The sequence below is a fragment of the Anomalospiza imberbis genome, chromosome 16 (assembly GCF_031753505.1).
Source record: "Anomalospiza imberbis isolate Cuckoo-Finch-1a 21T00152 chromosome 16, ASM3175350v1, whole genome shotgun sequence".
Taxonomy (NCBI): domain Eukaryota; kingdom Metazoa; phylum Chordata; class Aves; order Passeriformes; family Viduidae; genus Anomalospiza; species Anomalospiza imberbis.
This window is the reverse complement of record NC_089696.1, coordinates 7,331,964-7,356,051: the sequence shown is the minus strand read 5'-3', so window position 1 is coordinate 7,356,051 and position 24,088 is coordinate 7,331,964. Positions and strand designations below refer to the sequence as shown.

Genomic DNA, 24,088 nt, shown 5'->3' with positions numbered 1-24,088 from the left:
GGATGAGAGAGGAGGGAGCACAAGCAGGAACACACCCCTGGGACACCGACCCAGCAGAGCTGTCCTGGCTGCAATCCGTGCAGCGCTGCTGACTGCAGAGCTCCTGGGCACACCCCACTGGGATGGGTGCCCTGTGGCACCTCTCAGCTCACAGCAGGGCAGTGCTCACAGGCTCACCTGCTCAGCCTAGCAGGACTAATCCATCCTGATTCCATCACTGGACAGGTGATGGCTTTTCCAGCCTTCTCCTGTCAGCTCAGAGTCATTCTTGCCTGTGCGTCGTGTCCATGATCATGCAGCCCATTAAGCCTCATTCCCAGAGGAACAGGGACCTGTGCCTGGCCTGCTGCCGTTATTTTGATAATGCTTTTCCGTAAAGACTGCCTAGAAGAAAATATCTGCATTTTAGCAAAAAGATTGCAATTAGGTGGACAGGTTCAATGTGCGTTCAGGTAAGGGAAGACTTTTAAAAGCCGCTGAAATTTGCTTCTCCAAAGCAGCAAGATTTTCCCATTTATTGAGACATATATTCATCATTGTTCTTTAAGAGTAGAGGTGTCACTCTGCAAAAGGCCATTAAAATGCAAAAGTAGAACTAGGCCATCTTTATGCTGCACGTCAGGGTATGTGCAGGGAGGTTATTGATCACAGAAATTACACATAAGGGGTTCCTAAAATAATACAGGGGGAAAGGCAGCAGCTCTCACAGTTGTCTTTTAAGTCTGGAAGTTCAAGATAAAATGAGATCACTATTGAAATGTTAAATAGGAATAGGAAGTTCCTGTTGATACAGAATTGCCTGTGTCCTAATTATGGAAAGATTTTCTGTCCTCCTTTTTCTCCAGTCTCCTATCTACTTGGCACTTCCTTCAAAAGGATATGTACATCATCAATAGAGAAAATCAAATAATCTGAAGGCTGAAGTCACTTACACTTTTGAATAATTCTTAAGATTATTTTTAATATTAAAGTTAAGTGGTGGCTTTTAATGTGATATTAATTTCCTTAAAAGTTTCAATATGAACTCCAATTAAAAATATAAAGTGAGTCCCCTCCACTAGTAAATGCCTGGGTGGTAATTCCAAGGAGGAAAATGGACAGATATTTGTCCCCTGTTCCTCAGGACAAGTTCTGAAATCCACAATTTTAGGTGCAAAGAGGAAAGTGTATTATAAAATCCATCTCTTCATTTTCTATTACTTCTTGTCTCTAGTGCCTAAGCATGAAACAGATTTATTTTACCTCTTGCTGAAATGTCATCAATGGCTGCTGCACCAGGAAATGTTTGTGAGTAAATGAGTGTCAGGGCAGGGAAGGGGTGTGTGGAGAGCTCCCAGCAGCAGCTCTGGGCTGAGCAGCTGCCCCCCCAGCAGCACTGCTGGCCAGGGGGAGCAGGAGCCTCCTGCCCTGCCAGGGCTGCTGCTCCTGGGGCAGTCAGCCTCTGGGAGCACCAGATGTGAGTCAGGCGCTCCAAAAGGGGCCTTGGTAACCCGTTCTGCAGCCACAGGGCTGGATGGGATTCACCTTAACATCAGGAGCTGGACACGGGTCAGCTCTGAGTTCACCACGCAGCACGTACCCTGCTCTGCTCGCAGCAGTAGATCTGAACATTCACCTCAGTGGCCAAAAGCAGATGAGATGGGCTAAGTCTCAGAGAGACTCCCCCACCAAAGACTTTGTTTTCTTTCTCAAAAAGATTTATTTGTCTGATTCTGTCTCGCCTAGTTATTTTCCCCTGAAACTCTTGTGCATATATTTGAATTAAAAAATATTATGTAAATAGAAAATAATTCAACTCTAGAAATCATTGCAATAACAATGTGGAACACACCATAACTAAGCAGCTAAATGTTAGGATATTATTCTACATAAAGGGCCAATCCAAATTACTGTGGCTCATATAAATGCCTGCTTAGATAAGGTTTGGCGTTGATTAAAAGACAACCATACTAAAATACTACTAATTACAACCACTCTAAAATACTACTACTTTTACTACTACTTTTTACTACTTTTACTACTTTTGAAAAAATTATTTTTTTTAGAAGTTAACATCTAAAGATTCAAAGTATCAAATTGCCCCTTTTGGAAGACAGGACATCACTATTCCCTAAAAAAAAAAAAAAAAAAAAAGAGACAATTCCAAGAAACTAACAGAAAACAACATCAGAAAACAGAGGAGGGATCCCACCTGGGGAAAACAGGGGCAGGTTTTAAGAGCTGTTAAAAAAAATATACTTGTTTCTATTTGGTGGCCCAGAAGGATTCATCTGCACGCTGGGAAAAAGGATTTGGGCCCATCATGTTTCATTATCTTTGAGAATCCATCCAGTGGATGAAATTCTGTAAAGCACTCAAAAACAAGGTGTGCTGTCAAGCCTTAGAACAGAACACAATTAAAATAATTTAGTATTCATTTAATTCATGAATTAAGGGACAAGGGAAAGGAAGGGAGAAAGGAATAGAAATGGACATAGTCATGAATAACCACTAATGCAGATTTCTCGGGAATAAATGGGGCTTAACCTGAGCAATTCCCTTTCATGTCAATGTAACAGACCCTTTGGATGGGGGAATGCTGTAGAGATAAAAAAATCCTGATTTTTAATAGGCTTTCAGAAGCTGTTTCTAAAAGGTTAGTGCAAAATTGTCTGAAAACTGCTTTCAGAGAATAATTCCAAATGTTCCTATTTTTCAGTGGAGGGAGGCAGTGAACAGAGTTGTGTAGTGATTTATTCTGCCTCCAATATTTTCAGTAATGAGGAGGACAATGGGCCAGTGTACATATACTTATTAAATTTGTGAACACCATCAAGCTGGAAGGTATTTCAAAGATTTTGAAGGACAGAATTGGAATTCAAAAGATTGTAAAAAGCTGAAATATGCAGTGAAAAACAAGGTGCATTCCTATGAAATGTGTTTAAGAACAATCATTGTGAAGAGCAGTCTGACATAAAAGGATTTCTGGGCTTTAGGGGATTGAAGGCAAAAATGCATCAATGAAACTCTGCTGATGTCAGAGAAGAAATTGTATATTAGGGGGCATAATTAAGTAGACATCCTGCAAGATATGAGACATATGAGAAGACATGAAATGCCAAACCTCAAGAAAGATGTGTTCAGAAAGGCTGGATTTCTGAAACCTCTAATCATTCTATATGAGAAGAATAAAAACACTCATTCTGTGGTGCAGGGACTTCAAAATACATAAAGTGCTGCAGCACAAGAAATAGTCATGATCCTTTGAAAAGCCAGTCATTTGAATTTCCAGCGAGTCTGTGCAACAGGTGAACATGCAACCTACTTCATAAGCAATACATTTTGTTCTTTGCTGTTTTAAGAGATAACAAATTATGACCATTTATCTGAGAACAGAACTCTAATTCTTCCCTGACCTTCTGTCTTTTTTCTCTAAGCTTTTGATTTCTTAACAGACCTACAACCTGACATTAACAAGCCTGTACATGGGGCTTAGGAAAAGAGAGAGCCATACCTGGATGTTACAGCTTCACTGTAGTCCCTAGTAGAATTTCCTCTTTAGAGAGACACTAAAAGAATAAATTAGATTATGCCAGAAAGTAAAAAGCACACTCATCTCCATTGCTGGGCTAGGTATGTCAGAACAGAAGATGCCACTGGGATATGCATCAGGTGAGAGAAATATTGAAGCAAAATACTGAAGTCTCCCATTAACCAGATGATTCACTAGGGAAGTTGTGCTCCACCTTTGCTGGCTGGAATGGAAGCAACAATGAGCAATTTCCTCCCTCTTTTAACTCTTCCTTAAATCTTACTCTTAATTGCTTTTGCCCTTGAATTATGTGAGAATCCTGCAGGGAATTTGTTCCAAAAGCTACAGGCAAAGGACTGCTAACTTACTGCTTAGACAAAACAGTGAATAACAAAGGCACAAAGTTGGCTTCTGTAATTTTATACTGTCTGGTCTTTTCCTTCTAAACTGTTACTACATGGTATGTGGATAGGTAATAGACAAATTAATGGGATGCCTAAAGCAAGGAAATTTTTAATGTATTCAAATCATTACAGTTAAAGAAAACAGTAAACAAGGCATACAAATATTTAGAATAACAGTATAATGACAGGCACATCCCCCTTGTGTTAAAGTATATTAATTGCCGGAAATAAAGTAATTTCATTGGCAGACAAAGCAGTCAAAACAACAGATCTGAGCTGGCTGGTACATCTTAGCAGACTCTTTATTTCTGGGGAAAGATACAGGAGTGTTTGATTTGTAAAACAACTGTTACCTTATGGGAAAGTATAAAGAACATTCTTCTGGGCAAAAAAAATTCTGTTGTGTAAGTCAAATTTGCTGAATTTATCTTTTCTTAATTTGCATCGCTAAGGATATTTGCAGTGTTCAAAGTGTGTATAACTGGTGGGTTTAATTAATTTCTCAACTCTGCTACTTGAGGCAAAAGAAGATGAAGAAAACCAGAAACGTGGGCAGGAGTGAGAACACAGCACTGCTCCCTGCCCTCCCACAACTCAAGCACTGGAAATTGATATGAAAGCAGGGTCCTGATATCTCCAGAGTTCATCTGCTTATTGCCTCCTTAGAGGTTATAATCCTCTGTTTGTGAAGCCACAATGGGTAGTGGTAGAGAAGATTACAATGTCACAAATCCTATCAGAGGATTATAAGTCTGTCAGGTTGTGAGTAATTATGATGGAAAAGCAAACCTCCAGAGGACATAAAAATAACTTTCATAAAAGGAGATCCGGTGCCACATAATAAAAGTCTACATGGAAAACCAACCTCAGACTGCAGCTCTTTTGTAAAGCAAGAGCCCAGAAAATATTACAGGGGTGTGAGTATGATGGTGTAGTATGGAGCCCAGAGGAAATGAAAAGCAGAAGAGAGAGGCTTCCAGCCAGTTTAGTCACAAGGCCAATGATATTCCACTCCCACCCTCCTAGGATGGCAGTAAAACAGCTAACTGATTTCACAGAACTCTGCTCCTACACACTTGGAGCCTAACCAGAAACAAGGAGCCCAAACCTGAAACATGATGAAGGCCCCATCTCCTAAATCCCTGTGACCACAGAGAATTCAGCACCTCACAGCATCACAGCCTTCATCTAGAAGACAGTGGGAAGCTTCAGTCTACAGGTCTTGATTTTAACTGATACACAAAGATGCAGGTGCCTCTTTCCCCATTTGCAACCTGTCACAAAGAGTTCAGCTCACAGGCATAAGATTCTTTTATATATGTGTGTGTGTGTATATATATATATATATATACACACACACATATATATACATAAAATTCCTGTAGATTTAAACATAAAGTGATAGCAGCATATTTAGTAAGAAAAAGGCCCATTTACAGGACCACTGAGTGTTCTTCCCTGGCTGGACACAGCAGTGGAGCCTCACATCTCTTTGGCCTCACTGCTATTGATTTTCCTTCTTTTATGTTTCAACTCCACTCCCACCCATTCACCCACCCCTTTTATCATTATTAAAAGAAATACAGTCTCTGACTTTCACATAGGTAAGTTTCTGAAGGATGTAGATAGAAAATTAGAGTGGAGGCAGGAGGATTTATATTGTAAAATTAGTGCTGTCCTCATCTTCACTTCAGATAAAAGTAGTGCAAATGAAGAGTCCATCTGGTTTTGAGTATGGTGTTGAGTGCCTTTATGTGACAGCAGCAGAGAATTCCACAGCAATGGAAGGAAACTTGGGAATTTTGTCATTTAGAAACAGACATAGGGCATTGTTTGAGCAATAGCAGTGCTGTCACTACACAGCTCACTGATAACATCTCTGCAGTTCATCTCCTGCCAGAGGAAAATAGCTCCTCCTAAGATAAGCATGAAAGGCACAGCATCATGGATTTTATGACCTGGCTCCTCGACCTTCTTTCCCATGTCCAGATGTAAGGCATTGTCTCTGAACATCAGCTTATGAATCTCCCTACCATAATTCTTCCTCATGAAGTCTGCACCCACAGTAACCTTGTTCATGGGTGTCTCAGATGAGATCAAGGTGCCAAGAGCTGCCATGCTGTCCCTCCTTTGGTGTCAGCCAGCACTGTGCTCCCTGCTGGTGCACAGCCACTCACAGCAGGGGTGGGTGTCCTTCACCTGCCTGGGCTCTGTGCTGCCAGCACAACCCCAGCACCACGGGGCCAGAAGGAGCCCAGTGCCTCCACTGTGACAGTGGAACTGCATCTCCTGCACGGGGCAGGAAAGCCTGTCCTCAGAGATCCACTGAGGTCATCTGTGTGTGAAGGACCACACAATCTTTACCAGGAGAGACAGCAGCAGAGCAAGAGGTTAATTGTGCAGGAAGAGAATATAAGTCATAAAGCATCAGAGGTCAGTGTGCAGAGAGACTCCTGCACTCAGTGGCACCACGGAGAATCCCAACATGATGGGACTGAGTCCTACAGTGACTTGCTAGGACAGAGAGGCATCAGTCAGTATGTTTGGTGACATGCATTTATACTGTAGACTGTCACTTCCATTAACAGAAACATCTTTTTTTGCTGAATGAAATGCCATCCCAATCATCTCAGATATTTTCTGTGATTGTGATTAGATGGGTAGGTTGTCTGTGTTACAAGAATGTTTTTGTGATATGGTGCAGAGACAGAACAGATCACTGACTAGCATAAATTGCCATGAAAAATATGTATTGCCTCAGAGCTATCACATTTAGGGACAAGACAACTACTCACATGACGTGCATCACTGATGAGAAAACAAAAAAGTCTGCAGATCTTAAGGGACAAAGATATATAGGGTTGACTTACAACAGCATTATATACAGGACAACACAGCTCTGTGGATTACTGAGGGTAGAACCTCATCCCAGGAGTTGCATTGCAAGGCCACAAGAGTTAAGAAAAGGCAGCAGTAATGATCAAAGATTGGAAAATGTTGCAGAAGAATGCCATTAATTTGTTAAGACCAGGAATACCATTTTTTCAACTATGTGGAGAATAAGGCCATGGATATTTGTAACAGCAAATGCAAACAAAAGGATTCAAGTTTATAAGTTTTTGGGCACAACCTGTTTTGCTGTTTCTGGGAATAATCCCTAAAGTACAGGATAAGCACACACCTCTCAGAGACTGTTTTGCATATCAGCACCAGTGGGGCTCCTACAGCCTCCTGTCACACATTTAGTGTGGGCAGAGTGGCTGTTCAGCTACAGGGACCACACACGTCAGAGGTGTCAATATGTGCACAAACAGGGCACTGTCTCATGGACACGGCACCCTGGTTCTGATACACCACCCTCTGCAGAACAAACACTTGTATGGGCTGGGTGTGAATAAGGATATCCTTTAAAATACAACATTTAATGCAAATCTGAAGGAAGGGGTAAAGGATGTAAATAAAGACAATGGCAGTAGCATCGCAATACCTACAAAGACACAAAATACTAAAGCTATAAAGGTGTAAGAAAATGCACAAACACAAAACCCTGTGAGGGCCACTACAATTGCAGTGGGACAACCTACAGAGAGGAAAAAGCAAATACATAGGGCAAAGGTTAGAGTGTCACTCCAACAGTGAGTCCTGAATGGACAACAGTCTTATTATCCAGGAAGAAATGGAAAGGAATTACTTTACAGCCATAGTCACGTTGTTGAAACCCTACAGTCTTCATCATATGTGAGATTTTTCAGAAACAGCACCTGCAGCTTCTCTTGGTGAAGCTTGTAGGAACATGAGTATGGATGCAATGCTGGATGAGCTGGTCTTATGATTAAGTATATTAGACTCAAGAACAAAGAGGCAAATATGCTTCTTGTGTCAGTGTAGTTATGGATGGGAGGGGAGCAATTTTATACTGATATTCTCTAATCACTCAGCTCTCTCCCATTTTCATAGCTGTTATTTTCAATTTTAGTTAGTTCAGGGCATATATTTTTCTCCTGAGTATCTGAAAAGGCTCAGCTATTATTATATTTTGCTCTGAATTTTCTATTTTTTCCCCTTTGACTTCCCAGACTTCTTTTGTCTGTCTTGTTCTCATTTCTTTTGCATGTGTGTCTGCAGGTGGCTTTTATAGCAAAATCTCATTCTGCTTTCCTGGCCTCCCCCCGCCCTCTCCTGTTTGTTACTGCATTGCCTTTCTCATTTGTGCTTTTCCTGATGCCTGTAACCACTCCTTTCTTAATAGATTCCATTCTGTGCCTATGGAGTTTGTTCATTTTCCCTGTCCTCAAGCACTGAATCATTGACTTCATTGTACAGAAAGGAATGAATCCCCAGGCCACTCTGCAGAGCAGGTTTCACTCTCCTGTGGCTGAAGAGGAGGAGGGAAGTGGCTGAGCTCAAGGGATGCCCATGGCAGGCTCTTGGCTCTGGAGCAATGAACAAGCTCATTATTGCTGCAGCCTCCTCACAGCCCTTCCTCTAACCCTGAGTCTCCCATAGCTCTGGCAGCTTCTTGACAAGATTAATCAAACTAGGTGAAGACAGTGTATCCTACAGAAAATGCAGAAATCAAACCACTCAGCTTTGAGGCTTTTACCCTCTTCATGCATGGAACTATGATTGGTTTTACGTTGAGTTATTATTTGTATTTAATACTTGCTGCCATGCCCATTGCTTGGTTCCTGAATGAAGTGCGTAAATCAGATGTAACACCATCTTAATTGGACAGAGTGCAGAATAGTTACAGTGACCAATAGCAGTATTGCCAGGTGATTCACATTAACTAACTCCAAATTTCACAATCAAAGAGGGGTGCCAAAAACCATTTTCACTTCAAAAATGCAGTAAACAGTTAACTGTAATATCTTCAATTGCTGAGATACAGGTCAAGGTAGTAAAGAGATAAGGTAATTATCAGTATTTGTCAACTACTGGGAATGTGACCAGAAACCAATGCCTCAGACATTTCCAAAGGCTCACTGTTGGTGGCTGGGATATAAACCTCACTTTCTCTAGCTATAAACTGGTTTTGGTGCAGCTTCCTTCCAGTTATTTTCTCCTCCATGTGTCCCCCAGCAGCTTTTCTATACCTAGAGGTCTTAAGGGAATTACAGTCAAAAACACTCCAGCATAAAAAGAAATTTAAAATTTTTCCTTTTTTTTCTTGTCTCCTTTTCTGCCCATCAGACATCTAACTTGTGTGTGGTGAGCTCCAGCATATCTCAAACCCTTCCTTTTGGGCTGGTAGCAGGAAGACAGAGAGCAAACCACAAACACTTCATCCACAATAACCCCTCAAAGTTTCAGAAGGTTAGGGAGCAGGCTGGCATTGCATTTCCTTGCTTCAGCAGAAAATAAAATAGGTTGGGAATATTGCAGATTTTTTATGATATCACCATTGCTAATCAGGTTTGATTATTCATTCTAGAAGCTGTGGCACAAACAGTTCTTTGAGTCTTTGTGATGTTCATACTCTCTGCTTTTTAAAAATAAATACATAACTTGGCAGGGGCACAATGCAGCTGGTTGTATGGAATGTGGTGGACAATGCCAGTGTCACATTGCCAAAAATAATCTGAGCACAGCCACAGCTTTCAGGTTAACGTTGTCCCCATTCAATGAAGCAGCTATTTGCAAATACTAATCACAGAATATTTGGTTTATAAGAATAAATTATTTCACTTGGCACAATGGGTCACTGGTAAAGCTGGTAGAGACTTTTCTGGTTAAACTTTCTTCCAATTGAAACCAGTCCCTTGTATCACAAAATATTTTGAAGACTCTGAATGATTATTATTTCCTCCCTCAAATGTAACAATTACTATTTTTTTCAACTTCAGGAAAAAAAAAATCTTAGATTGTGCATGAACATCTTATTAATTAGTTGTAGACAAATGCCTCATTTCCTGGGAGAATCCCTATTCTGTATTCCTGAGACTGGAGGAGTGTTAAGTATAAGATGACACTCCCGAGGCCAACCCCTTTTTTAGTTTGCCCCAAGGTAGGACAGTGCTGCTGGAAACCTCCCAGCTGCTCACAGCTTACCAGGCTCTGGCAGTGGTTGGACTGGCACTGCCCATTGCCCAGGCTGCTGCAGAATTTACATCACACCACTGCTGCTGCAGTTATGAACATTTCCTAAGTAGCATCCAAATGCAGGTGAATTTACTTACCCACATTGTCATGTTAACTACATGGGGAGAAAATGACACACGTGTCCTGTTTGCTAGAAAACCAAAGGTAAGGACTCAGATCACACACTTTAGTGAGCTTGTGAACACATGCAACATTCAGCAGCAATGGCCAGTTAGACCAAAATTTAGTTTGATTCAGATTTATACAGATGCATATATCAAGCTGAGATTTCTCTTGTAGGCCCTAGGAGTTCATTCCAATGGAAGCCTCTTTATAGATAGGGATCATTCTTCAATATGGCTAAATGCACTTTGCCAGAGGTGGCCTTTTGCTTAATTCACTTTGTGCAAATGGCCAATTGAATGAGTAATTTCAGCTGTGTCTTCTATGTGATGACTTAGTCTTGTGTAAGCAGCTGGCTGTGCATGAGGGGCACTGTGTTAGTCAGTGTGACAGTGTAAGAATGACTGTCTTTAATTGACTTGAAATTCATAATTTAGAAGAGTTCTGGGCTTTTAACAAGACAGGAGAGAAGTCAAAGAAGATCTAGAAATTGAAAACATATTTCTTTACATCTTTGTAAACACTCAGGGGAGAAAATGCCACCACCATCAGTAACCCAGCAACCGAGAAGCAACAGAATCTGTCACTGAACACCCAGACAAAGCACAAGTTCACCTCGTTCATCTTCCCCAGTACATTCCTGGGGTAGCTTTCTCCACTGTGTTTAGAGAGATGACTGAATAAAACTGATATATCTAAGTAAGAAACACATACAGAAACCTGTCGTAGCTAGCTACGCCTGATTTACATTGTTTTCACAAGTCTCCGTGGCTGGAAGTCACTTCAGCAGTGAGTGTGGTGCTCATAATATTTTTAACACAGTGAAATCATGTTTTGACATATTGAATAATAATTGCCACAAGGGAACTTCATAACAGTAGCACCCATGAAGAACAGATTTAGCTCTACTCAGAAGACAAATCAATGACTGTAGGGTTAAAAAGATGACACTTTCCTTACAGTGAAGGTCCCACCCATGCTGGCACCTTCAGTGCTGCCCTTTACTGAAATACAGCCGTGCTGGCATTCCTGCTCAAAGCGCACTCACAGATGCAGCCAGAGGAGAGAGATATTTGGAAGGTATGGATGGTTTAGAAAGAGTGGTCAGCTATTCATTGGTTCAAACCATTCTATTAAGAGGCTTTCCTCAGCTGTACTCTAGAGATGGAATGGAAATGGTATAGGATTACAGAAACTCCTGCTCTAAGAGTCACTTAGTTGACTCAGACATGCCAGTACTAGAACTGAACAGAAACATGCTGAGACTTTTTACTTACTACAAAATAACAATTCCTTAAAATAACAACTGTTTCTGTGAAATTGCTGACTTAACCAACTTAGTCTTTCAAGGTAAACTATCAAAAAAGATTCAAAAGGTGTTCCAATAGTTTTTGGGGAATTCTGAAACAGAAAATATTATAATTTTTGGTTCTTTCTTATTAAGAATCAGTAATAGCAAGAAGAATCATCCTTTTATTAGATGATAGCACTGATACCAATTTTTGTTCCATTACCTAAGGTCCCCTCCACCTTAGGCACAGGTGTATGGGATGGGCAGAGCTCTGCATGGGCAGGGGCAGCCCCAGTGAGAACAGCAGAGGCTGCACCGGGCACCAGAGACAGGGAAGAAGTTAAAAAACACCTTTGGTTTCTTTTCTCTCCCAGCAGTAAATCTGTTAACTGATTTCAGAGCTCCTGCTTATTAATGAGCTGTGGAAAGCCAGGTGGCTTAATTCCCTTAAAATCCTGGCAGACTGCAGGGATATTTGGCTCCTGCCAGATCCTGTGGGCACTTGGAGGATGGTTCAATCCATCCATCACAATAAACCGCCTTTCCCATAACTGACCAGCTTTCCGTCCACATGATCTCTATGCTGTGCTTGATGCTGTGGGAGTTGCTGTATTGTCACCAAGACAGCACCATGGTCTCATTGCAGGAGAAAAATGTGCTTGTCTGTGATTGCAGAAGCCATGAGAAGTTTCTAGATTTGCCAATCAGCTCAAAATATCTCAAAATGCATAGCCTAGAGAAAGACTCAGCAAAAAAGATACACTGACCATGTTGAAATATGTTGAAATTTAGGTTTACAAATTAAGTGCAGCATACAATTATGATCAAATGTTTTAGAGGCTGGAACTGAACACTAGAAACAACAAATAAATTTTATCTTAGAAAGAAAAGTATACAGGCTGTATTCTCTACTGAAAAGGAACAAATCAATTTCAGAGAGGGTATAGGGTTAGTGGTGGCATAAAACTCTACATAAGCAGTAATTAAATCCTGTTTTTATGTATTTCTGCTACAGAAAACATGATCTTTGTATACTATTACAATATCCAACATCAGAGGAGAGGAGAAAACAGAAGGACGAAGCGTGGATTTTGAAGAAATTACCTAATGGTAGTCATGAGGCAAAAAAGCACATTTTACACTGTGATGCTTGTCTACAAAACACAACATTATGCTGTGCAAATAATGAAGCTGCTCCTGGTTTTAAAAGCAGTGTAACTGTGAATGTGCAGCAGCCTGAGCCAATTTAAATGAGTCTGGCTCTTTTACTGCAGGGAACCACTCTACTGCCCTGTATTCAGTCTAACTTGGAACAAACTCCATGTTTTGCTTTGTATCTTAATGCTGCAGCAAATTCAGTATTGTCGGTGTTTAATTGTTTTGAAAACCTATTTTTTAGTTCAAAGATCTTCTTAGACAAAAATTATTGTGTGTTGCCATAATTACTTGTCAGCTTTTAATCATACCATTAACTGTTCAAAGTACAGGTCTGCTGTACTCAAACTCCCACTTTGTAATAAACACTGTTTTGTTGCATTAAATCTCAGGGCATATTTTGTCAAATCTGTACTCAATAATGACGTGAAAACCTTAAGTCTAATTTACTTTTTACTTAATGCTTGTTGATTTTCTTTAATACAGATCCACCACAGATGAATAATGTCATGCCAACATCTCCCCTCCTTCCTCAGATGGCACATCAGCATTCATATCCCAGCCTGGGACAGATCACAAACCCCTATGAGCAGCAGCCCCCCGGCAAAGAGCTGAACAAGTACGCGTCTCTAAAGGCAGTCGGTAAGTGAGCGGCGCACGCACGGCTCTCCTTTAGCTCAGCATGTTGCACTTGCTGCTGGCAGCTGACATTCTGCCTCCAAGCTGAAAACAAGGTCTTGCTCATCTGGACTATATCAGGGTCGAATTTAATGTGGAATATCATGTTACTTGGAAATGCAATGAAAATTAAGATAAGGACTGCAATTAAGGGATAAGAAAATGACATGCAAGGACTGGTGATGATATGATGTGAGCTCATACATGCACACAAAACCACCCCATGCCCCTGCAAGACATTTTCCAGCATGTTTCACCTGTGTTGTACACACAGGGTAAAGGCCCAGTTCTTCCTGTCCCAAGCCTGTGAGGAGTAGGGAGTTGGACTTGATGGTCCCTGTGGGTCCCTTCCAACCTGAGCTATCCTATAATATCCCTACATATGCATTGTGATGTGTATTTCCCACAGCTTTCTACACAAATGAGAGAGAAAAAGAGCTTATGACTTAGACACCTGCTAAATACTTCCAAAAAGAGAAGGCACTCACACAGTTCTGAAGTAAGAGCTTCCACATTCCCTGCAACATGTTCATTAGTAGATCACTGGAGCATGTTTTGAGATCTTGTGATTTCAAACAATTAGTGCACGATAAAACTCCTAATAAAGATCCCAGTGGTGGCTTATTTCTGTGCCTGATTAATATTATTTTAAATAAATGAGAAAACATCCTCAAAGAAACAGTTGTGGGGAGGGAAAAGGACAATAAAGAGTAAAAAATTCAAAATAATTTTCATCCTGAATGTCTAAGTTTATAATAGTTTTCAGGGGCTGTAAATACCTGCTTCACACCCTGTAATGACAGAAATCCCCTTCTAGACAATAATACATTAAGAACTGGGGTGTCTTTCCCCACTAACCCTCACTTAGCTTTCACATGTGGATGTTAACATCGTTTCCCCATAAATTCAGAATAATGCCACTCTCCCCGTTTCCTGACAGAGATACGTATCTAGAAAAAGAGCAGAACAGCTCAGAGCTTTCTGACTAAAGAACTGAGTCTTCACCATGCCAGAAAAAATTTTCATCACAAACTTACATTCCTTTATCTGCACTTCAGGATACCAGACTTCAAACAAAATGTACATCAAAGTTCCATCTCAAATAGTTCAGTTTTACTTTAGCCTGTTGGTTTTATATCTTACAAGTGGTGTTTTAAATCTATTTATAAAAACAATGGTTAATAGCTTTCTGCTGGGTTTTGAATACCAAGCAGCTTCACAATTCCTTCTTCAAAAGGTGCTACTGTGTAACGATGTGGTGATTATCAAAGATTTATGCACTGATATTGAGCTTCTTTTTCAGGTGTCAATTTAGGTCAAGCCAATCATCAAAGCTGGAAGGTATTTAAGCATAACAAAATGAGTGATGAAACACTCTAAGAAACTTCTCTCATCTGCCCAAGAGCCAATAAATGTACCTTTTAAAAAAATTATGAAATTAGAACTTATATTTCTTGTGTGTCTGAGTAAAAGTTTTTAAAGCAGCTAGATTATAACCATACAGTTAAATCAACCTTGAAAGATTGTGCACTTCAGCTCCAGAAGTTGTATAATGCCTCTCAGAATCTTAAACTAAATTAAACATAATTTCAGGGACATTTTCTTCCAGGGGGATTGCACCATCTTTCCATGCTTTTCCCATATTCTTCTCCTCCCTTCTATCTTTTTTGCCAAGTTTTACATGCAGGTGAATTTTCACAAGTACAAAAGTGCTGCTTTGTGATCCAAACTTCTCAGCAGAAAACAAGAGAAGTTTTGAAACTGTTACACATTCACACCTTCGGTCTGGACTTGGGAGCAAGAACTAAATACACTGGGTTTTCAAGCATTTTCACACTCTTGAGGCTCTGATTCCTCCCAAGACTACCTCCTGAGTACATGCCAAGGTCACAAAGAGGTTTTCCCCTGATGCCAGCCAGGCCTAGGTGTGTGACCACGCTGACATCCAGCTCTCCAGACTGCAGGGTTTGTGTTGGCTTTTGGAGAGTTCTGAAAAAGGAAAAACGAGCTGGCCAGCATCAAGCCTACCAGTACAAATTTAACCTGACAACATCTTTTCAGCAACCAGACATAGACTGAGTTCACACTGACCTCATGTCACAGGGCAAGGCATTTTTTGCCTGCCAACATTCAGACTTGTATTTATGGATCCCCACAGCTGGTTAATGAGTGTGTGTAGTCCATTCCTTTTTGCATTCATTGATTGTGGCTTGAGGGTGCATTCATTTGCCACAAGAGAAACTTAATAAGGGATGTGTTCTATATTTCTCCATACATTTGAGGCAAAACCGTATTTATTTAAGTGCCCCTTACTCTGCATGATCCCATTGTTTGGGTGTAGTCCACTATGCTTAACCCTTTTCTTTAATAACCCTTTCTTTAATAATGGAGGAAGCAGCAGTTCTAATGTTTTGTAGCAGCTGTAACTATAGTACATTAATATCACTCATCAGAATGTGGCCATAAGTGGTTAGAAGTTTAGATAACTGAAAAAGTGAAGCTTTACCAGAGGCAGTATTAAATTAATTTCTACACAGCTGCTTTCTTCTGAACTACAGATGTCCTAAAAATTTGGCTTATTTTAGAATTAAGCTACTCATTCCTCAGTGATTGTCTGCTGTGAAAATTCAGTTTATGGAAAAGTAGTGAGTCACATTAATCTCTGTTTTGATCATGTTCAGGTTCTCCATTAGCTTCAGTAAAGATTCAAGTGCTTGTGAAAACAAGAGACAAGAGAGCCCTTGCTATCAATTTGCATTGTGCTACTGAGTAAGAATGACCCATACCTTGGTAGTGAGAGCAAGCTGGTCCCCAGGAAGCAATTTTAAAGCTGCCTCATAGTCCAGGTGACAGAGCTTAGCAGAGTGTGGCTGGACATTGGACTGCTCATGCATGTGTGCTGTGCAATGTGTGCATTGCAGTGTCTGATTCAGCACCACAGGGGAGGAGAGAGTTGAAAAGGCTGCTGTGGATGCCTTTAGCTTTAAAAAGCTAAATAGTTTTACTTGAATAATCTCAAAGCGCACAACCAAACACTTTTACACTCAATGAAAGAGGATGTTGTCCTCATTTGTTAGGAATTCCTTTCTTTGCTGCAGCCTCCAGAATTCCTTAAGTACTGACCATGGTTGTTGACCAAATTCACCTTTTCCTCTGACTGTCTGCTGGCATTTACATCTCTGAATGATGTGAGGACATTGTGTGCCTATTTTGAATTCTCAGATGAGTACCTGGAGTACAGCAATGTACTGGTGAGTTAAGATGTGCTTAGTGTTTTCCTTAGTGCACGAGAATTTTATTCTCCTTCTACCTTGACACACACACCACCAGGGAATAATCAGCAGAAGGCAAAGGACCACTTGGAAAATTAGACAGAGAGCATGCATTTCCTAAACAAACAGATAAGAAATTTGCCTCCTAGAATCTCTAGCCTACTGACTGACTGCTCTGACTTATTGTTAGGTGCACTCTGTTCATCCATTAGATTTCCATTTTCAAACCACAGAATCTCTTTTCAACAGTGCAAAATTTTTCCCACCTCAGAATGTGAGAGACTGTCTGAGGGAAAAGGGTTAACAAGCTCCAAGACCAGTCCCAGCAGAAGTGGTCATTGAATTTTGTGTGGCAATAAACACCCAGTGTTTAGAAATTTCAATTTTTTGGTCACCTGAGAAAACATGATCCTGGTTTTCTTCACTGCTTTTGCAGTATTTGATTATTTATGTGAAAAGTGCAGAAAGAGGTTTTTCTGCATAAATTATTCTTATTTCCAGTTCATCAGCCATGTTTTTACTCCATGCTTAAATGGTTATTGCTCACTTAAGCAATACTGACATGCCTAAAGCTACAAGTGGATGGAGATCTTGCAGCTGAACACCTTCACAAAATTCAAGTCCCAGGACATACAAAGGTAGCTCATCACAAATTTTTATGCACATCATTTGGACATTCATTTGGAAAGCATGAACAGTCCAACTTCAAATTCCACTCTACTAAACTGTAAGAGTTGTAGTCCATCCTGTTGCGTAAGAGTTTCCTAGAGTTTAAACAGGCCTCATTATCCTGAGTTATTAGTTATTTATGCAGTCACACTGTTCTTCAGGTCTGGCTCAGTAACAGTTAATTTTCTTTCCCAAATTTCAGGGAGTGCAAAGTTATTAAATATCTTTAGACCTTCTTACAGAAATGAAAAAAATACTCCCAACCCAACTTCTAAATCCCCAGAGGACTCGGAAAATGATCACGCAGCTGCTGGAGAGGTACACAAACATGCAAGTAAAAACTAAGAACACAAATGTTTCTACAGTTTAACATGATTTTCTGTTTCTTTCATGAATTTTCTTCTTCCCTTCTCACACATACACACAACCATTTGAGGAGCTGACAGGACAGTGTCAAAAAAAAGACAAAATAAACATACATTGGACAGAATTCCTTCCCAAAACACAGACTGAGAAAGCCTTCCCTGATGCTGGGAGTTGTTAGTCTCCTGTGGGATTAAATCAGATCTAATTGATTTGATATAGTGAAGCTAGGAGGATATAATTGGCAGCAGACCCACCATCACATCTCTGAGTCTACAGCTCCCAGCATTTCTTGAAGCTGCACAGTTCTTTGATCCCAGAGGAAACATTAGACTGTGATCCAGCTCTGCTTGCAGTTGCAAAACTGCAAAGTAAAATTCTGCAAATATGACACTCAAAGAATAAATATCTCCTGGTTAGGTCCCTGCAGAAAGTCGTGTGGCCACAAGTGTGCCAAGGCACCGGGCAACAATTCCCCAGAAAGTTGAAGCATATGAGCAAACTGACCTGGTCCTGTGTCCTCTGCACACAGAGAAGGATTCACAGGGAAGATCAGCCGAAGTTAGCTCTGGGCTCTTATCTTTGAACCATCTTCTTGTCTGATGGGAAATTTGTTGCTGCTTTCTCCCAAGCTTCGAACCTTCAATTTCCATAGAAATGGCTGGAACTCTGTGCTGGTGCAAGATCTGTCTCTCACCATGAGACTCTGTACCATTCCCTGTAGTTCATTGTGCTCTGGCCTGGAAAGAAACACTGTAATTGGAAAAATGGAAACACACAACATGCCTGCCCATGCATTCACAGGTCTGATACAGTCCACTTTTAGAAAAAGCAGAACTACAAATTTATTGGACCCAATATGTTTGTATTAATTTACTTTCCTGCATCAACCATACTGTTACACTGAGAGGTAAATACTCATGTTTCTTTGGAAGGCTGAAAAAGGAATTATGCTTTCTTTTCAAAGACAAAATTTTTCAGTTACTACTTCCATAAGCAGTTACACAAAGATGGATCAAAAAAAATCTGGGGCATAGGAGTATCTCACTGGATTTAACACCATGAAAAACAGGGAAGCACAGATTAAAGCATCATTTGTAATATCCAGAGGGTGATTCAGATAATGATTTAATATATCCAGAGGTATGTGCTGTGTCACAAATAATGCTCGACTAGGCAATCTGCCCAACTCAGCACTGGAACTACAGATCTGGCTCAAGAAAGTGTGACATAAAAGCTGGGTATCTTTTTATTATTATTGTTATTTACTCAGCCCAGTGTGGCTGGAGATTTTGAAGCTTTTGAGTGTTCATTTGTTAGTGAAGTCTTTCATATTTTAATCCTTGTTTCTACTTCAGGCACAAGAGAAAAGCCAAGCAGCACTCAGGAGCAAGCCTTGCTTTACCAACCCCCCTGCCAGCACCTTCCCTCAGCCTTCCCATTCCCCAGCCAGAGGAAGTGGATCACTTCTTTCACTCACGTCTTCTGATGAGACGCAGCAAATTTCACAGCCTGCCCAGTGCATGCAGATGAAATTACAAGACCTTTTCTTGCTTCCACTAAATAATTTAATTCTTTTATCTGATATTTACCCAATTGGCTTCTGATACTCACAGGCACAGTGTCATAGGTAAATATAAAATGCTTGGAGAGTCTTGATCAAAATATTTTTCTGTTTTATCATCTAGAACACTCATTTCTTCTTCCAGTGAAGTACTCATATTTTAATTATAAATGTGTCATTTGTGCAGAGCCTCAGAAACTTGAGCTAAATCATCTGCTTTGCTGACATTCTTTTTTGACTTTTTAAAAAACAACATTTTACTGTAAAATCTAAAGAGGATATTCTTTCTGAGGATGGGGAATTGTGCTCTAAGCATTCAGGCTTCCAAGCAACCATTGCCCATTCCATCCTGTACAAACACAGATTTGTGAACTTTGGGGATATGTTGGTCTTGGCAGAAGCGACATCATGGCAGGTGGAAGGAAACTGCAAATAGTCCTTCTTTTACAAGAAGCAGTTTTAGCACCAAAATAGGATTCTCCTAAACACTGCCATCTATGTTGGCTCATTTTTTAGACTTTGGCAACACACTGAACTTGGGAATGAAGGGAATTCCGACCTTGAGGTGTATTTAGTTTAGGTTTAAACTTTAAACTTTTAGTTCTGTGGGTTGGACTCGCACCTAGTCAATCTGGTTTTTCTGAACTTGCTCCACTCCCTAGTTATGTAATGGCTGAAGACTATTCCTAAGAAGTTATTAAATCTTAACCTCTTTTTCATGCCAAAATAGCAAATTTAAATCTGTGCATCCTAATTCTTGTTCTTGATGTTGATATTACTTGCATCTATACTCCCTACCACAGAGAAACAGCCTCTTTTTTTTTATCAGCACATTAAAATAGTGAAAACTAAATCTTCACCAATCATTCATAAAAGTTCAACTTATAAACACCACTCCATGTTCCATCAGTTATGCACCATAGAGAAATCACACCCTTTCACTGAAAATTAGGTTGACTCTCTGGAAACTAATTGATTTGAAAAATCCTTGTTATGTGATAATGAATAAAAATGAAATAAAAATCTCATTTTATAAGTCATAATGGAGAGATCTAAAGTAAGAGTACCAGAAACCCAGCTGACTGCTAGAGAATGGGGATTTTGCTGTCTTTTGCTTGTCTTCTGGCCTTGAAGGTAGAGCCTTCAGAGGAAATGAGCTTATAGTAACCAGGTTTATTTCCATCCATTGAGATCGGTGGCGACCCCAGGAAGAAAGGAAGTAAATCTAAATCAAACATGGCTTATTCCAGCCTATTTCTATGAAATGCTGATATGAAATGCATGAGATTTTTTTACATATTAAGTGATGTGAAGACATTAATGAAATTTTATGCTCAGGCAATAAAAGCAAGCCAATAAAAACAAGGCTCAGCTCATGTGGTGACAAAACCTAACTATGCTGAGCATTTTCACTTGCAGCCCTTCCTAAACATCCCTCTCTGTAACTGTTTTATTTTGCAATATAAACATACTTTTCATCCCACAATGCAATTTTTTTCATCAATTATTTAAGCATAGAGATTGATCCTAAAGATATGAAAACAACTGTGAATACCTGCAGACAAATAGCAACACTGTGGGATCCCAACTCAAATCTAGACTGAATCTGAAGTGTGGCTTTTAACAGTTCCCACCATGGAGCCTACACATTGCACTACTTGCTTTTAACATACTCCACCCATTTTTCCCTCTGGATTATTAGTTTTGTAGGTAATGTATGGCAATATTTTTGCAGGAAGAATTTCATACCTCAACATGTAATATAATGATTTAAGATTTTTCAGTTTTGTACATGGATATATGTCAAAAGCAGAGTGCAGCGTTCTTGAGGATTACCCATGAACATAAAAGATAGTAAAACAACTGATAGGAATGAATCCCTTATTAACAATATCATATAAATAGCAGCAATTTTCTGTCTGCTATTTTAGTTCTGCAAAGGGGGCTCTAAAGACAGTAAATGTGTTTTTAAGAAATCACACACATAGAAGTCACAGAGACCATTACTTTATTCCTGCACATTCATACTATAATAACAAAGGGCTTGAGGCATGGAGGGAAGAAGAGCAGTAACATGATTTGCAGTGCACAGTTAATTTCTGCACAAGTCTTTCTCTAACAGCTTATTTGAAGAAGAATGAGGAGAAAAGAGAAGCTGAAAAAGAAATCTAATATGTAGTAGTTATGATACTACAGCATAAAAAAATCAACACAAAGGTATCATTGTTTCCATTCTAAGGAAAAGATGAAGTACAGCAGGTAGGTTTTGCAGTGGGAAGGCTTGCAAAGCTTTCCAGGATTTGGAAGGTGCTACTGTGGAGAGCAGCCAGGGCCCTGCCACAGGGGAGGAGGCAGAGCTGCAGCCCAGCACTGCTGCTGCTCATTTTCCCCAGCAATTGATATGATTGCAGTTCCTGGGGAAAAGGGGAGAGAGGAGCTGTGCACTCCTCTGTGGCTGCAATCTGGTGTGTCACTATTATCTATTCATGGCAGGGAGCTGCATTTCCAGTTCTTCTGGGCTGGCTGTCAGTCACTGATGCTGCTGCCTTATGTGAGGGCTCTGCCTTGGACTTGGCCCAAGCTGCAGGAAAACCTGAAGGAACTCATATTCTTCTGACAGGGCAAGTTTGGGAATTGCCAGGGAACACGAGTTCCTTTCAGTTTGACACACATCTCTGGTTTGGAAACCTCTGGCAACCATGCTCAAGAGTTTAATGATACAAATGCCATAGAGTCTAAAAAGAGGAGACAGGAAAAGAAGAAAAATCCAGAACTCAATATGTATAAGTATAGATATGAAATTACTTAATTCCCTTTTTTTTTTTCCTCCTGAGAAAAGAGTAGAAAAACATGACTTTCTAATAGAAACTACTTATGCCAGAACTATTTTGGGGGAAAAATCAATGTCAACCCAGACAAATTATTAAAAATCCTTTTAAATTAAAGCAGTTAGGAAACAGATAAAATAAAAACAAATTAGGCAAAAAATAGCCATTACATCCCCGGGACTTAATTTTTTCATTTGACTGGTACAATTCAAAAAGCCTGTAGGCCTTTCTTCACTTCAGGAAATAACAGTGTAAATCTAGTATGATGGCAGTTGAAAGGCATAAACATGCAAGTCTATTTCAGCACTGAAACCACATCTTAATTACATGTTCAGACATCGAATTGGGTTTTCTGTGTTCTCATGCAGCTTCCTATGTGATCACATCTGGTATTTGCAGCTCATCTGTAGCTGATTCACATATATGTGTAAGAGTTATAACCAGCACTATACTAAAAGACACAAAAATATCCATCAAAAGTATTAAAATTGAAAACAAAATTGAGCACACCGAAGAATGCCAACAGCAACGTGTGAAAAGAAAGTTCAATTATGCTCATGCTAAGAACAGTTATTACAAATAAATGTGGTCAGGAATAGCAGAGCTTTTCCAATGTTAGATAAGGTAAATTGACACCTGAAGGAAAACCAAGCAGGCTTTCTTAGATGCTGAACGCCCTGCAGAACACGGTGAGCTCTGCTCGGCTGTGCCCCAGGTCCCCTCTGTGTGCAGCAGCCAGGAGCCCTGTGTGCCCCCAGGAGCAGGGGGAGCCCTGAGCAGGCTGCAGGGAGCCCTGGCTGCGGGGCAGGGCTCTGGGCGCCCAGCACTGCTCACTGCTCCTGCAAATGCAGAGGGAGCAGCCCCTGCAATCCTGAGGAGGCTCTGCCCTAGACAAACAGAACGTCCTCACCAACCAAAAAGGTTACAAACCATTTTGTGTTATTGTTGATGTATGGAAGCGTTGCAAACCTTCTGACACAATCAAATTTATCCTGAGAAGCATTAAAACCCACCCAGTGAAAAAGCAAGAAAGATTACTGGAGGAAGAAGTGGAAGAAGCCTTTTAAGCAAATCTCCTAAGTGTTAACCTCTTTGGCTTTGGACAGCATTTTCAGAAAGCAAACCAAACCCTCCTTTCCTAAATCAGTTTATGCCGCAGTCATGCTTTATTCAGAAGTTAAGCATGACAGCATGACTCCTTGGATAGTTTCTATTTCAAAAGACAAGTTTTCATACCATATATAAGGTTTCCAGTAAAAAACCTGATAAATATGCTTAAATGAGATAAAATGAAATAAATATTTCACAGCAGAACTTTTCATATTTATTTGCCATTGTAGATGCCATGAAAGCCACAAGCTTAGAGGGCTTTAGGAAAAAAAAATAATGGAAAAACAGATTTACAGTTACAGGACAGCCACTGGCTGCATTTTCAAAGAAAAGTCAGAGATTTTAATACATAATTCTCTTAGACTTCTTTTACAATTTCATCCCTTTGATCAAGAATAGAATTGGTGCTCTTACTTCCTTTTAAAATTTATCATTCATTGTACAATACTGAACCAGCAGTTTAGCATGTTGGTGCTTGAATTTAAAATGTTAAATCACTTGAGGATATAACCAAGCAGTGTGATCTTTGTCTATCTGCATGCAACAGATTTCATGTTTGCTAAAAACATTTACAATTCTAATGTTAATTTACTGTGAATCAGCCAGCCACCATTTGTTTCCAGGTTAACAGAGCCTATATTCTGATTAGTCAGGAAAAGTCTTGTTTTGCTTATACTGGTTAGATTCAAGTAACTGCATGCCACTGGTCCCTAGGTTAGGCAGAATGTGTGTGTGTCTGGAGTATTTTGATCAAAACAAAATCACAATATTACTGCAGCACTTTGCAAAATTGAATCATAAATATTGCAATTTAATACTATGTAAATCAATGCAGGCAAGTATACAAAGCCCAGCTGGAAAATCTGTTTTACATGTCCAAGGAGAAACCTGCCTAAACTCACACAGTAAATAAACATTTGGAAAAAGAGAAAGAAAAAAACAGACTTTACAGTGCTGTGCTTTTTGGCACGTTGTCAGAAGAGGGACACTTCTGCTCCCAGACATGTGACTACTCTTGTGTTCCAGGGAATGGCAACCC

At 40.1% G+C, this 24,088-nt stretch overlaps 1 protein-coding gene across 3 annotated transcripts in view; it reads left to right on the top strand.

Annotated features, from left to right (window-relative positions):
• SHISA9 (shisa family member 9) overlaps positions 1 to 24,088 on the top strand; it is a 175,512-nt gene that overhangs the window by 143,156 nt on the left and 8,268 nt on the right. For all 3 annotated transcript variants that reach the window (XM_068206800.1, XM_068206799.1, XM_068206798.1), the window contains exon 4: positions 13,052 to 13,207. In XM_068206800.1, coding sequence (XP_068062901.1) covers positions 13,052 to 13,207 — 156 coding nt within the window. The remainder of the gene's footprint in view (positions 1 to 13,051; positions 13,208 to 24,088) is intronic.